At 60.1% G+C, this 14,317-nt stretch overlaps 1 protein-coding gene across 1 annotated transcript in view; it reads left to right on the plus strand.

Annotated features, from left to right (window-relative positions):
- Positions 1-14,317, plus strand: part of SDK2 (sidekick cell adhesion molecule 2) — a 262,157-nt gene that overhangs the window by 211,010 nt on the left and 36,830 nt on the right. The window contains exons 20-32 of the mRNA XM_029212052.1: positions 64-162; positions 548-739; positions 2,360-2,481; positions 3,328-3,437; positions 3,539-3,689; positions 6,157-6,394; positions 7,173-7,288; positions 7,943-8,132; positions 9,401-9,499; positions 10,518-10,712; positions 11,785-11,986; positions 13,084-13,187; positions 13,693-13,763. Of these exons, the coding sequence (XP_029067885.1) occupies positions 64-162; positions 548-739; positions 2,360-2,481; positions 3,328-3,437; positions 3,539-3,689; positions 6,157-6,394; positions 7,173-7,288; positions 7,943-8,132; positions 9,401-9,499; positions 10,518-10,712; positions 11,785-11,986; positions 13,084-13,187; positions 13,693-13,763 (1,889 nt within the window). The remainder of the gene's footprint in view (positions 1-63; positions 163-547; positions 740-2,359; positions 2,482-3,327; positions 3,438-3,538; positions 3,690-6,156; positions 6,395-7,172; positions 7,289-7,942; positions 8,133-9,400; positions 9,500-10,517; positions 10,713-11,784; positions 11,987-13,083; positions 13,188-13,692; positions 13,764-14,317) is intronic.

Genomic DNA, 14,317 nt, shown 5'->3' on the forward strand with positions numbered 1-14,317 from the left:
GGACGGTGGTCTCTCTCCGGCTCTAACTGGCATTGGGTGGGTGGGGGACCCTTTTGGGTACAGTGCCAGGGCCCGTGGGACACCTGAGCTTCACCGAAATCCTGGACACCTCGCTGAAGGTCAGCTGGCAAGAACCAGGGGAGAAGAACGGCATTCTCACAGGTAGGCGCCACAGCATCGCTGCCCCGGGGTGAGACGGGCGGCAAAGGCCCTCCCGTCCATCCTCCTCCCTTCGACCTAGTGTTCATCCAGAGCCTCCCAGCAGGCCACTCTTTCTTAGAAAGGACTCATGGGAGGCTCTCAGCCCCTGTGCTCTGAGCCGCATCCCAGATCTTCAGCCGCAGTGACCCACCCTCCCTCCTGCAATCCACACCCAACGAGGGGCACCCACCCAGGTTACACCCGGGGCCCCAGGCACGATGCTCCCACCTCCCTCGGCCCCCTCCTTCCAATGCGTGTCCAACTGCCAGACTAGTAAGGAAGTGAGAAGCAGGGCAGAAGGTTAAGGTCCCAGCCAAGCTCACACCACACTGGGGCCTCTCCCCAGGATATCGGATCTCCTGGGAGGAGTATAACCGGACCAACACCCGCGTGACACACTACCTGCCCAACGTCACCCTGGAGTACCGCGTCACGGGCCTCACTGCGCTCACCACCTACACCATCGAGGTGGCCGCCATGACCGCCAAGGGCCAGGGCCAGGTGTCTGCCTCAACCATCTCCTCTGGGGTGCCTCCAGGTGGGTGCCTGCTCCCAGCGCTGGGCTCCTGTTCTCTTGTTCTCCTGTTCGGGAGGAGGCCCCTTCTTCAGGAAGATTGGCTTCTTCCCACACAGCTCTCCCCTCCCTGGAGGCTGGGGTTCCCAGGTCCTCCCAGGGCCGGCTGCATCCTCGTGATGGTGAGGCCGTGTGGGCTGCTGCCGCTTCCTCCCCTGACTCTCAGGGGAGCCCGGGCCCCCGCAGAACCCCACCCTTGCCTCCTTCCGCCACTGCCCCCTCCCTCTGCTCCCCCATCCTGCTCCAGGCATCAAGCAGCGGTATCTATGATTCAGGGGAAGAATTCTCACTGTTACCCAAAAGGTCCAAACGGATTCCAACCAGTGGAAATGTTGGTTGGGAAGGGGATAGAGCAGGGTGAGAATAACCTCATCCCCGGTGTAAACAGCAAGCTTTGGCCCCCATCGTGCTTCTGCCAGGCTCTGTGACCCTGAGCAAGTGAAGCGTCCCCCCCTGTGCCTCAGTTTCCCCATCTGTGTCTATGGAGAGACGCACTGGATAGCCACGTGGTCCTGTCTGGGTCTGTAAGTCTGCTTGTGCGATGTGGCCAGAATCCCTCAACCCGCCCACCGAGATGGTTGAGATACCTGAGCTTCAGTTGACCCCAAGTGATACACTGTAGTGCTCACCTGGCCCAGAGCTCAGTGCATCCGTGCACTTAGCCCTCCCAACAACCCTGAGGTAGGCAATATTATTATCATCTCCATTTTACCGAGGAAGACACTGCGGCACAGAAAGGTTAGGTAACTTGCCCAAAGGCACACAGCATCAGAAGCAGTGGAGTTGGATTTCAACTCAGACAGTCCGACCCCAGAATCTGTTCTCTTTCTGTTCACCCTGAACCCCAAGGTTCCTGGTCAGAATACAGGGACTTCAGGAATTCCCTGGTGGTGTAGCGGTTAAGAATCCGCCTGCCAATGCAGGGGACACGGGTTCGAGCCCTGGTCCTAGAAGATCCCACATGCTGCGGAGCAACTAAGCCCGTGCGCCACAACTACTGAGCCTGCACTCTAGAGCCCGCGAGCCACAACTACTGAGCCCGTGTGCCTAGAGCCCATGCTCCACAAGAGAAGCCACCGCAGTGAGAAGCCCACGCACCTCAACGAAGAGTAGCCCCTGCTCGCTGCAACTAGAGAAAGCCCGTGTGCAGCAACGAAGACCCAACGCAGCCAAAAACTAAATAAAGTTAATAATTAAAAAAAAAAAAAGAATACAGGGGCTTCCTCCCATCCTCACCCCTCCTTCTAACCTCCCTCAGCCATTATTGGTTTGGGAGGGCTGTGATGGGTTATGTGTAGATGGAGAGGATTCATTCAGGAAGCCCAGCCCCCGTTTCCTGGCCCTGGGGGGTTCTCTCAGCCCTGAGCCTACCTCGGTCCCCGGTCTGAACACAGTGAGCCTTAGATGCAGGGCCGAAGGCCGTGTTGTGGGTTGAGGCCTCGGCCATGCTCCTACTCCGAGGTGTCTAGGAAATGTGCGACACACAGGCCCCCCCCCCACCCCGCCGCCCCGTGCCTGGAGAGTCCTGTGGGGGGTGGAAGGACCTTCTTCTCACTCCTTTCCTGCCCTGTTTTCCTTTTCCAGAACTCCCAGGAGCCCCCACCAACCTGGGCATTTCCAACATTGGCCCCCGCTCCGTGACCTTGCAGTTCAGGCCAGGTTATGATGGGAAGACCTCCATCTCCCGCTGGCTGGTGGAGGCCCAGGTAAAGCTGCCGGAGGAGAGCCCCTACAGCCTGGGCAGCCTGCTCCCCAGCCTTGGCGGCACCCCTGCTCTCGAGAGCAAATCACATGTGTGTTTCAATCTGTGTGAGTTTCACATGCAACTATCAGAAGGTCAGATACACCAAAAATGCCCACAGCTCCACCTGCACCTCACCTGTGCACGCACAGCTCCACCTGCACCTCACCTGTGCACGCACAGCTGCACCTCACCTGTGCACGCACAGTTCCACCTGCGCCTCACCTGTGCGCGCGCGCACACACACACACACACACACACACACACACACACACACACACACACCCTCCTCTGGTCAGGGTGGTGACTGCTAGCCTAGAGAAATAACCAGCCGCTTCCTGCAGCCCTTTACACCCATGGGTCTCACCTTTGGCTGCACCAGGGGAGTGTTCAGAGGTTCCAGCACCTGGGTCCCACCCCTAGAAATTCTGATTTTGATTTAGCTGGGGTTTTAAGAAGCATGCCAGGGTGTTGGGGAGAATCACCTGGGAAGCTTACTGTTGATAAATATGAGGACTCCTGGGCACCACCCCCAGGGATTCTGATTGGCTGGGTCAAGGGCAGGGCCCAGGAGTGGGTTTATAATAAGCATCCCGTGAGATTCTGATGCAGGAGGGCTCGGGGTCACACGTGAAGTCTTGTTTAAGGGCCTGGAAAGATGGGGGGCCCCCTGTGGTGCCCTCCGGGTGAGCCCTGGGGTTTGTGTCAAGACCTTCCCTGGGCCGGGCTATACCTCCCGGGAGCTGGGGCTCAGAGCACCCCCATCTCAGCCCAGCAGGCTGGCCAGGTCTAAGGGTGTCTCCATTTTCAGGTGGGCCTGGTCGGAGAGGGAGAGGAGTGGCTGCTGATTCACCAGCTCCCCAACGAGCCCGACGCCCGGTCCATGGAGGTGCCCGACCTGAACCCCTTCACCTACTACAGGTAACGGGTTAGGAAGGGGAGGGGGCTGCCCGGCCTGGGACGGGCTTTGGCCCTGGGGTCCTGCCCTCACCATTTTGCTCACCCCTCTCCGCCCATCTCAGCTTCCGCATGCGCCAGGTGAATATCGTGGGCACTAGCCCACCCAGCCAGCCTTCCAGAAAGATCCAGACCCTCCAGGCGCCCCCTGACGTGGCCCCAGCCAACGTGACGCTGCGCACAGCGAGCGAGACCAGCCTGTGGCTCCGGTGGATGGTGAGGCTCCCGCGAGGGCGGCGGGGGTGGGATGTCTCCTCGGGCCTCAGCACCCTGCAGAGGTGTCACTGCCTCAAAGCAGGCGTCCACCGGATTACCTCCAGGCCCCTTCTCTGTTCTGAGCATCAGTCTTAGTCAAATGAACAAACGCCCCACGTGAAAAGAAGCTCGAAAATACTGTTTATTGAGCATTGCCACATGCCAAGCATTTTACATTATTTTTCTTCCATTTAATCCTCCCAGTAATCCTGCAAAGGACATGGTACTATCCCAATTTACAGCTACGAAAACTGAGGCTCCGAGAGGTTAGGAATTCACCCACAGTCACACAGCTCCCAGGGGTGGTTCTGGGATTCGGATGTAAGTTGTCTCACCCACCAAGTCAGAGAGCGAGGGGTTGCTTCTCAGGTTGAGGGGGGAGGTCGGGGAGGCATTAGGCTCTGTCCCCACAGATCAGGGCTCCACATCGAGGGTCATTACCCCGGTGACCCTGCACGAGTTAGTAATACGTGCAGAGGGCTTCTCCTCCTGCCAAGCTGGGTTCTGAGTGCTGTCAGAGTTGGACCTTGAACCCTCTCCACGAGCCTGTGACAGTGATCCTGGCCCCCACTTTACAGATGAGGAAACTGAGGCAGAGAGAGGTGGAATAACTGGCCCAAGACCCCCCACACCCCCTAGTTAACAGCAGGGCTCGGGATCCCAACCCGGGGAGTCTGGCCCCCAAAATCCGCCACCCTAACCCCTGAGCCAGCCCATCTTCTGGGGAACAGGAGAGAGCATTTCTCCCCCAGGACATAGCCTGGAACCGCGTTTCCCGGCGCGGACGCCACAAAGCAGCAACCCAAGAGGAATTCCTAGACAAGCAGACATGGGGCCAGCACCGAACAGCCCGGCTCCTTAGAGAATCCAGGAATGATAGCTTCAGGGGGAGCTGCCTGCCTCCACTTCACCAGGCCCCTCCGGCCATGCAACTCTTTTTTGCTTCCACTAAAGATGTCTTACTAGTTGCCCCAAACTCAACTTGCAAAACCCCGAGCTGTGGGCTGGGATTTACCAGAAAGTCATTGCTGCCTTTCGCTTGCCTGGACAAGCCTGATGGAGGCGCTAATGGCCATCAGCCCGGACGAGCGCTAGTTATGAATGACGACGCCCCTCCCAGGCGGCTGGGACCAGCACCAGGCAGAGCTGTCAGGCCCAGTTCGCCCCTCCCCGACCCCCCGCTTCTCACCTCAGCTCTGCTCCCCTCCAGGCTGCTCCCCGCATCCCTTCTGCATCTCACTTTAAGGTTTCCAAATACTAAAAGGCTAAAAAGTCTGGTACGTAGGGTGGGAGCTGGAGGGGGAATAAAAGGCAGTGGTTGCACTGTGCAGGGCCCTGGGCCCCTCTGGTCTCACCTAATGGCACATGGCCCGTTGCCTTTCCTTAGCAGGTAGGAGAGCATGTGATCGAGGCCCATCTCAAGCTCTCAGGCCCATCGATTGCTGTCTTAATGGTCTCTGGTCTGCTTCACTAAGTGTCTGTAGGAGCGGGGGCTGGCAGGAGGGACGGGGGATGTAGGCGGTGAGGCAGAGGCCGAGCAACCAGAGAAAGTAGGTCAGGACGTGCAGGGCCTGTGGATCATGGGCTCGTTGGAGCCTCTGGGGAAGCAGAATGCGGGCAGGTGAGGGCTGAGGATGCCCCAGCTCCAGCCCTGTCACCGTCAGAGGAGAATCTGAAGGCTGGGCCCTCAGCTCGCACCTGCTTCAGATCCCAGGCTGCCCCCAGCGTACAAAGACCTCCACTGCTTATCAGCACCGCCCAAGTTCATCCACATGACCTTGAGCCGGTGACCACAGCCCCGCCAGCCTAATCACAGGCTCAGGAGGTGAAGCTGTCTTTTTTCTCTTCACTGAGACTCAAACAAAAAGAAGGAGGCTGAAACTGCAGTGGGAGAGACGGAGGTGTGCTGGATGGAATGACCTCCTGACGGTGACTGCAGCTCCACCCATGCCTGAGATGCTGCCTTCACATGCTTGCTTCTCCAAGGGCAGACACAACCTGAGACCAGGCGTGCCGTAGGCAGTTAAATACGTATATGTTGGCAGGCTGAGTGAGGGAGTTAAGTGGCAGAGACAGCCACTGCCAAAGGTGCTGAGTGTGGGACAGACAGCCTTTATGCCTCTTTTCACCAGGGCCAACTCCCCTGGCAGGGTCATAAATTTGTCACCTGCACAATGAAGAGTGGATGCCGCCTCCTCTGAGCCCAGGGCAGAGAGACGGGGAGATGGTGGGACTGTCAGAAGCACAGAGTTACGCAACTAAGCCACACCCAGGGGTGACAGCGCCTCACATGGGTGCTGACGGGCTGGACAGTGGGCTGGGTAATCCCGAAGGCTGCCTGGAAGAGGCAGCTCGAGCCAGGCAGTTCTTCCATACGCTAGGTGGACCTGGCCTCACAGCTGCTTTTCCCACCCCTGCCCTCCTGCAGCCTCTCCCAGAGATGGAATACAACGGCAACCCCGAGTCGGTGGGCTACAAGATCAAGTACAGCCGGGCGGACGGCCACGGCAAGACGCTGAGCCACGTGGTCCAAGACCGCGTGGAACGGGAGTACACCATCGAAGACCTGGAGGAGTGGACGGAGTACCGCGTCCAGGTGCAGGCCTTCAACGCCATCGGGAGCGGGCCCTGGAGCCAGACGGTGATGGGCAGGACCCGGGAGTCAGGTACTGCCCCCTCATGCCAGCTACCCCACCCGCTTCACCTCCCTGGAGCCCGGGGATACCCCCCCACCTTTGTCTCTCTGCCCTCAGGGCCTTCTAAGGGCTCAAAGGCTGGACCTGTTGTGCGAAAATGTCCTGGGCTCCTTCTCCTATTTGTGCTCAGCGTCCCGCAGAGCACCCTGTGTGTGCGTGGCCGTGCCTTCCAGGACCTGATTTACCCAGCACTGCTTCCAGAGGTTCCCAGGAGGGGTCTCCCGCCTCTGTGTCCCCACTTTTAACCCTGACACCCAGCAGTGCCTGTGAGACCCCAAGATGGAGGGGGGGTGGGGAGAGGGTACGGCTTGGTGAGCTCTCAGAACATTCCAGAAGCAGCAGCGGCTCATAGGGGCCTGGCAAGGGGACACCCACAGAATATGTGCTCCCGGCCTACAGGCAGCCCTCATCCAGCCACATGTGGCGTGTAGCTCTGTGGCTTTTTCCTAACGCCCTTTAAATGATGGCTGCTTTCCCACCCTAGCCCCTCCCCCACCCCTCGCTGCCGCCGCGCCGGCAGGAAATGCAGCCTCAGCCTAACGTTAGTCTGAGGGGGGATAACGGGGAGGCTGATCTGAAGCCAGAAGCAGCATCTGCGACACTCCGGAGCCAAAGGCATCGTCGTCGCAGAATAATTTGCTCTTTGGGGACCGTGCCCCGTTTCCTCCCTCAGACCCCACTCCACCCCCTCCACTGTCGGGTCCGTTCTGGGTCCTGAGCTGCTTCTCTCCGCTCCTTTCTCCCCCAGTGCCGTCCTCGGGCCCCACCAACGTGTCTGTGCTGGCCACCACCTCCAGCAGCATGCTGGTTCGCTGGAGTGAAGTCCCAGAGGCCGACCGCAACGGGCTGGTGCTGGGCTACAAGGTGAGTCCCAGATCCGAGCACGGGAGGGGGCTGGAGCCCCTGCACCCACTTCCCTGTCCCGGCACCCTGTCCTCGCGACCCCCTGGGGCCCAGGACTCTGCCTTCTACAGTGGACACCGGGGATCTGCCCGAGGCATCCGTTGGTCACCATGACAACCAAGGAGTCCTCCCTTGGGGGTGGGGAAGCTTCCCATGAAGGCCTGAGGTCCTTGGGGCAGCTCTACCTCCCCCAGGAGGCCACACTGGGTGCCCCAAGCCTCACTCTGGGCCCAGCTTCAATTTCCATTATCTTCTAGAATTCCTCCCAAAGCTGCACCTACTGCCCCAGCCTGGAAGTCAGGAGACGTAGCTTAACATCCCAGCTCTGCCACTACTGGCTGTGTGACCTTGGGCAAGTCACGCCCCCTCTCTGGGCCTGTTTTCTCAGCTGGATGCTCTCTAAGGAACCTTCCAGCTCCATGGCTGACTGCATCTTTGTGTTCCCCTCCCTCCCCGAGCACTAGGCTTGTGTAACCTGGGAACCAAGCCCCTCCAGGGAGCCCCAGGTCCACCCACTCATCCTCACCCACCTGGCTCCTGGGGAGGAGATAGGAGAGGTTCTGGCGGGACCAGACCCAGGCCGGAGGCCCTCACCCCTGCGCTGGGCTCCAACAGGTGCTGTATAAGGAGAAGGACTCAGACTCCCAGCCCCGGTTCTGGCTGGTGGAAGGGAACTCGTCACGCAGCGCCCAGCTCACAGGCCTGGGCAAATATGTGCTATACGAGGTGCAGGTGCTAGCCTTCACGCGCATCGGGGACGGCAGCCCCAGCCATCCTGCCATCCTGGAGCGGACGCTGGATGACGGTACATTTCCGTCCCTGGGAGCCTGGGGAAGGCTGAGAGCTGCGCTTTGTCCACCCCTACCCTGCCCAGCCCTGCCCTGCCCCTCTGAGGTCTCTCTCTGCCCCAAAGGGAACCGTGGCCTCAGGCTTCTGCTGGGGGAAGCAGGTCACTGAGGGCCACCAACCCCACTGCAAGGGATGCTAATTACAAACTGCGCATCCCTAAGGAAGAAATGACAATGCAAGGGCAGACTGGCATCTGATCCAGTCTCTCTGGGACAGGTGAACAGAAAAGAGGATTTGTACCCGCTTTGATTTCTTGTTCACCTGGGGCAGGCTCTCTCCGAGTGCAGGTCTGTGCAAGCGAAAGGCTTGATTTTTTCCTTTACACAAGCCTACGGGTCCTGTTAGCAAACGAGTGACGCCTGCCGGGCTCCAGGCATTCATCTCTGCAGCAAAACTCCCCATCGGAGGCTGAGCTGACAGGTCCTCTGCCCCCCTTTCTCCTCCCCACACACATCCTCACATACTGCTCACCAAAAACACTTGTGGGGTCGGGACGAGAGTGCAAAACGAAGCCCAAACACCATATGTCTCTGTGTTCTAAAGTGATAAATCAAGCTAATGATCTGTTAAATTAAATATGTTCTACCCTCCTGCCTTGACAGATATACCCTCCTAATGACCTGGAAGGCCAAGTTCAAGTTTAGAAATCTCAGATTTCTTGGCATTCCGAATTAGATCGAGGCAGCCTGGGAAGAGCTGCCTCCCCAGCCGTCCCCCGACTCTGCCACCCTGTTGTCTACCCCCCGCCCCCATCTCCTCTGGCCCATACCATTCAGTTTCCATCCATTTGCCCAAAACACCTGCCCCTTGGCCATCCCTCCGTCCAGAGGGACAAGTCTACACCCTCAGGAGGGTGGTTCCGGGCCCCTGTGTCCCGGGAAGCATGTCTGGGGCTGTTTGGGCAGGGAGCTCCAGATCCACGGATTCCAGAGTGAGGTCTAGAAAGAGGAGTGGTGCGTGCTTGGGGTTGGCACTTTCATTTGCCCCAAAGCTGGAGCCTTGGTCCCTTCTAGTTCCTGCCAAGTAATGCATAAACCTCACCGATAGCATCTTCACGTCCTGTGTGAGGACACGGTGCCAAGCACAGACACACACTCCTCAAAAGTTCAGCGAGCAGAGTGACCCCTTCCCCTGCCACCCGCCGTGCTGCTCTGCCAGAGCCGGGCTGGTCTAGGGGCTGAGCAGCAGCTGCAGTGTCACCTGCTTCTCCTCTGTCCCCTCCAGTCCCGGGACCACCCATGGGCATCCTGTTCCCAGAGGTGAGGACCACATCGGTGCGGCTGATCTGGCAGCCCCCCGCTGCCCCCAACGGCATCATTCTTGGTAAGCCTGTACCCTTCCTGGGCCCTGGCTGCAGGAAGAAGGAGGTATAAGGTGTAAAGGAGGCAGTTCAGTCTTGGCAGGAGAGAGGCTAAGCCCAGGACAAGTGTCCACATGTCCTCAAGAATGGTTGTGAGTCTAATTTCTCCTACTGGAAATCTAAGCCTGTAAGATTATCAGCTGGAGGGCAAGGTTGGGGCTCAGGTGTCTTAGGGACCATTGGTCAGCTCTGTACCTCCACGTGACCCAGGTCCCCAGGGGACTGGCCATCTGGTGAACCTCGGCCGCTGTTCCTAAATGTAGCCAGGTGAGGGCGCACTGGCTGGCTCAGCCCAGCCGCACCCACAGGCGGGAAACGAGGCCTAAGGCACCCAGGAGGGATGCTACAGGTCGGAAGCATCATTTCGTAGTCACGGATCCTACTAACACACACACACGCAGACACACACACACACACACACACACACACACACACGAGAAGACTCACAGGCTTGAAATGAACAGCTGTGTGAACTTGAGCAGGTCGGCTTCCCTCCATGGCCTCAGCCCCTCACCTGTAGAACGGAGGATCGGACCACCTGTGCCGGTCCAGGGCTCAGTCCTGGCATCGTGCAGCGCCCGCCCCCTGTGAAAGCTGCGCCTCTGGAGACAGAGTCGATGGGGCTGGGGGGTTGGGGGGTGGAGGGAAGGCGTTTGGGCTTAGAAAGACCTGGGCTGGAATTCCAGCTTGGTCAATTCCTGGCAGGTGGCCTGGCCTCCCTGAGCCTCAGTTGCCTCGTCGGGGGCTGGGCTGGGGGTTGTAGACACTGCATAGAGCACCTGCTCGTGCCCCCCGCAGCCCCACCCCCAGGTGACAGCTGAGGACGCGGGAGCCGCCCACAGGGCTTCAAGCAGACCAGCCACAGCCAAGGTGGCCCAAGGGCAGACACAGCAGTGGCCGAGAAAGGACTGACCCCTGCTCGGGGCTCCGGAGCAGCTTGCCCCACCTCCCAGCACGGCCCGTCTCCTTCCTTCCCCGCAGCCTACCAGATCACACACAGGCTCAACGCCACCACGGCCAACGCTGCCACGGTGGAGGTGCTCGTGCCCAGCGCCCGCCAGTTCACGGCCACCGGCCTCAAGCCAGAGTCCGTCTACCTGTTCCGCATCACGGCCCAGACCCGCAAGGGCTGGGGAGAGGCCGCCGAGGCCTTGGTGGTGACCACAGAGAAGAGAGGTGACTGCCCACCGGGACTGGGGAGGCCTGGGGGACCTCGGGGGGCGGGGGGACCCGCAGCTGGCCCGGGAGTTCACATCATCTCCTCGTGCCCGGCTTGGGGTGGGCTAGTTGTGAGTCTCTTGCCCTGGTCCAGAATGGAAAGTGGGCTCAAATCTCTGAGGCCAAGGTCAGCAAGGGCTCCAGCAGACTTCCAGAGCTGATCTGGGAGTTCCCCTCTCCAGGGTCCTGCCCTGCCCAGATTTTCTAAAGGGCGAGCCGGTGAGACCAGCTTCCTTCCTCTCTCCCCTCCTTCTCAAGAGGAGACCGTGTCCAGTTGGGTGGAGGATGGGACTGCAGCCTGGAGCCCTGGCTGCCGTCGCCCTGCCTCCCTGAGCCGGCTTCTCGCCCAAAGTTGGGTTCCCCAGAAGCAGGCCTGAGCCCCAGATCCCTGTGAGCGTGATTTATTAGACAGTGTTCCCAGGAAAAACCAGGAGGAGAGTGCTTCTCAGCCAGGGTGCCCTTGCCTCCACCCCGGGATACTGGGCAGAGTCTGGGTGTCACAGGTGGAAAGGAAGTGCCCCTGGCATCTAGAGGGTAGAGGCCGGGGTGCCGCTACGCATCCTGCAACGCACAGGATAGGTCCCGCAATAAAGACTCATCCACCCAAGAGCCAGAGCGCTGAGACCAAGAATCCCCGCCATGGGGCGTGGGGAAGTGAGCAGAGGCCAAGCCCTCGCAGGGGACAAAGCCGCGTCCCACCGAGGGAAATGTGGGCTCAGCCCCACGCCACTGGGGACAGCGTAGGTCCCATCTCAGCACCATACAGACGGGGGCAAAGGAACTGGGGCATTCACACCACCTCACCGTCAGCCCTGTGCTGGGGCTGCCCTCAGGGGGTGTAAATTCCCAGGCACCTGGCTGTTGAGTAGCCCAGGGACAGTCGCTGGCCAGGAGCCACGGTGCTGACTGTTGGGACCTGCGTGCAGAAAATGGGATGGGGTGGGGGGCATCAGTGCACCCGGGGGCCGAGAAAGTGCACCCCCACCTCCGCCGTGGCCTCACCTGCTCCTCCCCAATCCACCCCCTCCAGACCGCCCGCAGCCCCCCAGCAAGCCCGTGGTGCAGCAGGAGAACGTGAAGGCACGCAGCGTGCTGCTGTCCTGGGAGCCTGGGAGCGACGGGCTGTCCCCCGTGCGCTACTACACCATCCAGACCCGCGAGCTGCCCAGCGGCAGGTGGGCCCTGCACTCAGCCTCTGTGAGCCACAACGCCTCCGCCTTCGTTGTGGACAGGTGAGGCCCCCGTCTGTCCGTCAGCATCTCTGCTCCGCCCCTCCCGGCCCAGACCCCGCCCACCCCCAGATCGCTTCCACAGCCCGCATCCCCGGGACCTCTCCGCATCCACGCTCATCCCCTCCAGCTCTGTCCTAACCTCCCTCCCCACCCTCTCTGGAGCCTTGTTAGGGCTGCCTCTTATTATCTTTTTCTGGAGCCTAGAAGCCCCCTCCGTGAAAGGCTCGCCATCCTTCATTAGCTGGATTCCTCCAGCCAGGCGGAGTCTCCCTCTCCATCCTTAATAGGGGAGTGAAGCTTCGCTCCAAAATTCTGCCTTCAATTTAATTCCTAGTGGGATGTGTGTTTTTTTGTTTGTTTTGCTGTACTCGGGCCTCTCACTGTCGTGGCCTCTCCCGTTGCGGAGCACAGGCTCCGGACGCGCAGGCTCAGTGGCTGTGGCTCACGGGCGCAGCCGCTCCGCGGCACGTGGGATCCTCCCGGACCGGGGCGCGAACCCGCGTGCCCTGCATCGGCAGGCGGACTCCCAACCGCTGCGCCACCAGGGAAGCCCGGGATGTATTTTTAACATTCCAGTTGATGAGACCGAGAGTTTTGAGCAATACTTTTCTCCTCACTCCCCCTCCCACCCTCAATAAATCAGAAAGGAAGCTGTTTGCCTGCAGAGGAAATGAGGCTTATAGAGACGAAGTGCTGGTTAACTCCTGAGACCCTCAGCCCTTCCTGAATTCACTAAATGCAAGAGAGGGCTGGCAGTCTTTGGGGGAGGTGTCAGCTCTGAGGGGAAGTTACTGGAGCTTTCCTACCTACAGGCCCCTCTGAGATAGGGGATATGTGGACGTTTCCACTTGGGGACCTTTGGCATCTAGCTGCGGCCAAGGTGAGGCCACACCCTGAGCTGGCCTGGTCTAGGGTACCCCAGGGCCTGGCCCGAGCTTGTTGCCTGCGTAGCAGACCGTCCTTCTGAGCCTCCACGTTCCTGTCTGTTTGATGGACCCACAGCTGCTGGGGCTGCCCTGGGGAGACGGGAAGCAGGGACGGCGGGGCAGGGCCGTTAGGGGGCACCTCTGTTCATCAAACCCGATTCCCCTACACAGGCTCAAGCCCTTCACGTCCTACAAGTTTCGAGTGAAGGCCACCAATGACATTGGGGACAGTGAGTTCAGCAAGGAGTCGGAACCACTGACCACCCTGCAGGCCGGTCAGTGCCCTCCACCGGGGTCTCTTTCTCTTGGTCCCCTGGGCACTTGCTGGGCACTGGGCATTCTCTTCTGGGGGAGAAGCCTCCAAAAATGGGTGGGGCACTGGGCCTGCTGGGCCCTTGGTCTGGCTCCCGAGGCAGAGTCCCAAGGAGGTTTGGGCCAGAGGGGCCTTTGCCATGGGCTCAGCACCCACAGCCAGCCTGGCATCCTCGTGTTTTTCTTCTCTGTCCTCGAAGCTCATGGCCGACCCCAGAAAACCTCAGTGGGAGTGGGGAGGCCTGTGGCACTGGGTGCAGAGAGGAGGGGATCTGGGCCCTTGGGTTTGGGCTGGGGTCAAGGTCTCGGCCCCTCTCCCACTTTACACTGGCTCTTTGTTGTACAGAACTTGGGGCGGTGGGCATGAGGAGGGGCTTAAGTGGGACCAGCGTCTGCGGAATCTGGTCCCATGGCTCCCAGGGGGCCTGAGTCCCCCCCACCGAGCTCACCTGTCCGCCCCCCCCCCAGCCCCCGATGAAGCGCCCACAGTTGTCTCGGTGACGCCGCATACCACCACCTCCGTGCTGATCCGATGGCAGGTACGGCCGGGCAGGCGGGGAGGGGCCCGCGTCCCACGAGGACTCAGACACACCCTGTGCTGGGACCAGAAAGACAGTAGCCCCCGCAGGGCTGGAACACGGCACCCACATGCACAGACACGCACACGAACGCACACACACGTGTGTACACGTACACATACACACCCTTTATTCCACCTCCAGATAATAAGGTCCTACCCTATACCCTTCTGTGGATGAGGACCCAGACTCGAGGAGGTGACAAGAATGCCCCAGGTCACACAGCTACTAGGTGGCAGGGCCAGGTTCGGTGCCCTTACGTCGGCGGAATCCTTGCACAGAGAAAGGCTGGGGGCTGTCAGGGCCTCCAGCGTCTCTGTGAACCCCAGCCCCGCTCTGAGTGAAGGGATTCCCGACAGAGACCAATCACAGGAGTGCCTGCCTCATCCGCACCTAGTCACCATGAGCAGGAACCCATCATCCAGGTACAAAGAACCAGCCTCCCACCTCTCCTCCCCCAGCCACCTGCTCAGGTGGGCACTGCCATCCCTCCACGGCCTGAGGAAGACCCGGGA

This window comes from Monodon monoceros, unplaced genomic scaffold, assembly GCF_005190385.1.
Source record: "Monodon monoceros isolate NGI ecotype Baffin Bay Population unplaced genomic scaffold, NGI_Narwhal_1 Super_Scaffold_9, whole genome shotgun sequence".
NCBI classification, from domain to species: domain Eukaryota; kingdom Metazoa; phylum Chordata; class Mammalia; order Artiodactyla; family Monodontidae; genus Monodon; species Monodon monoceros.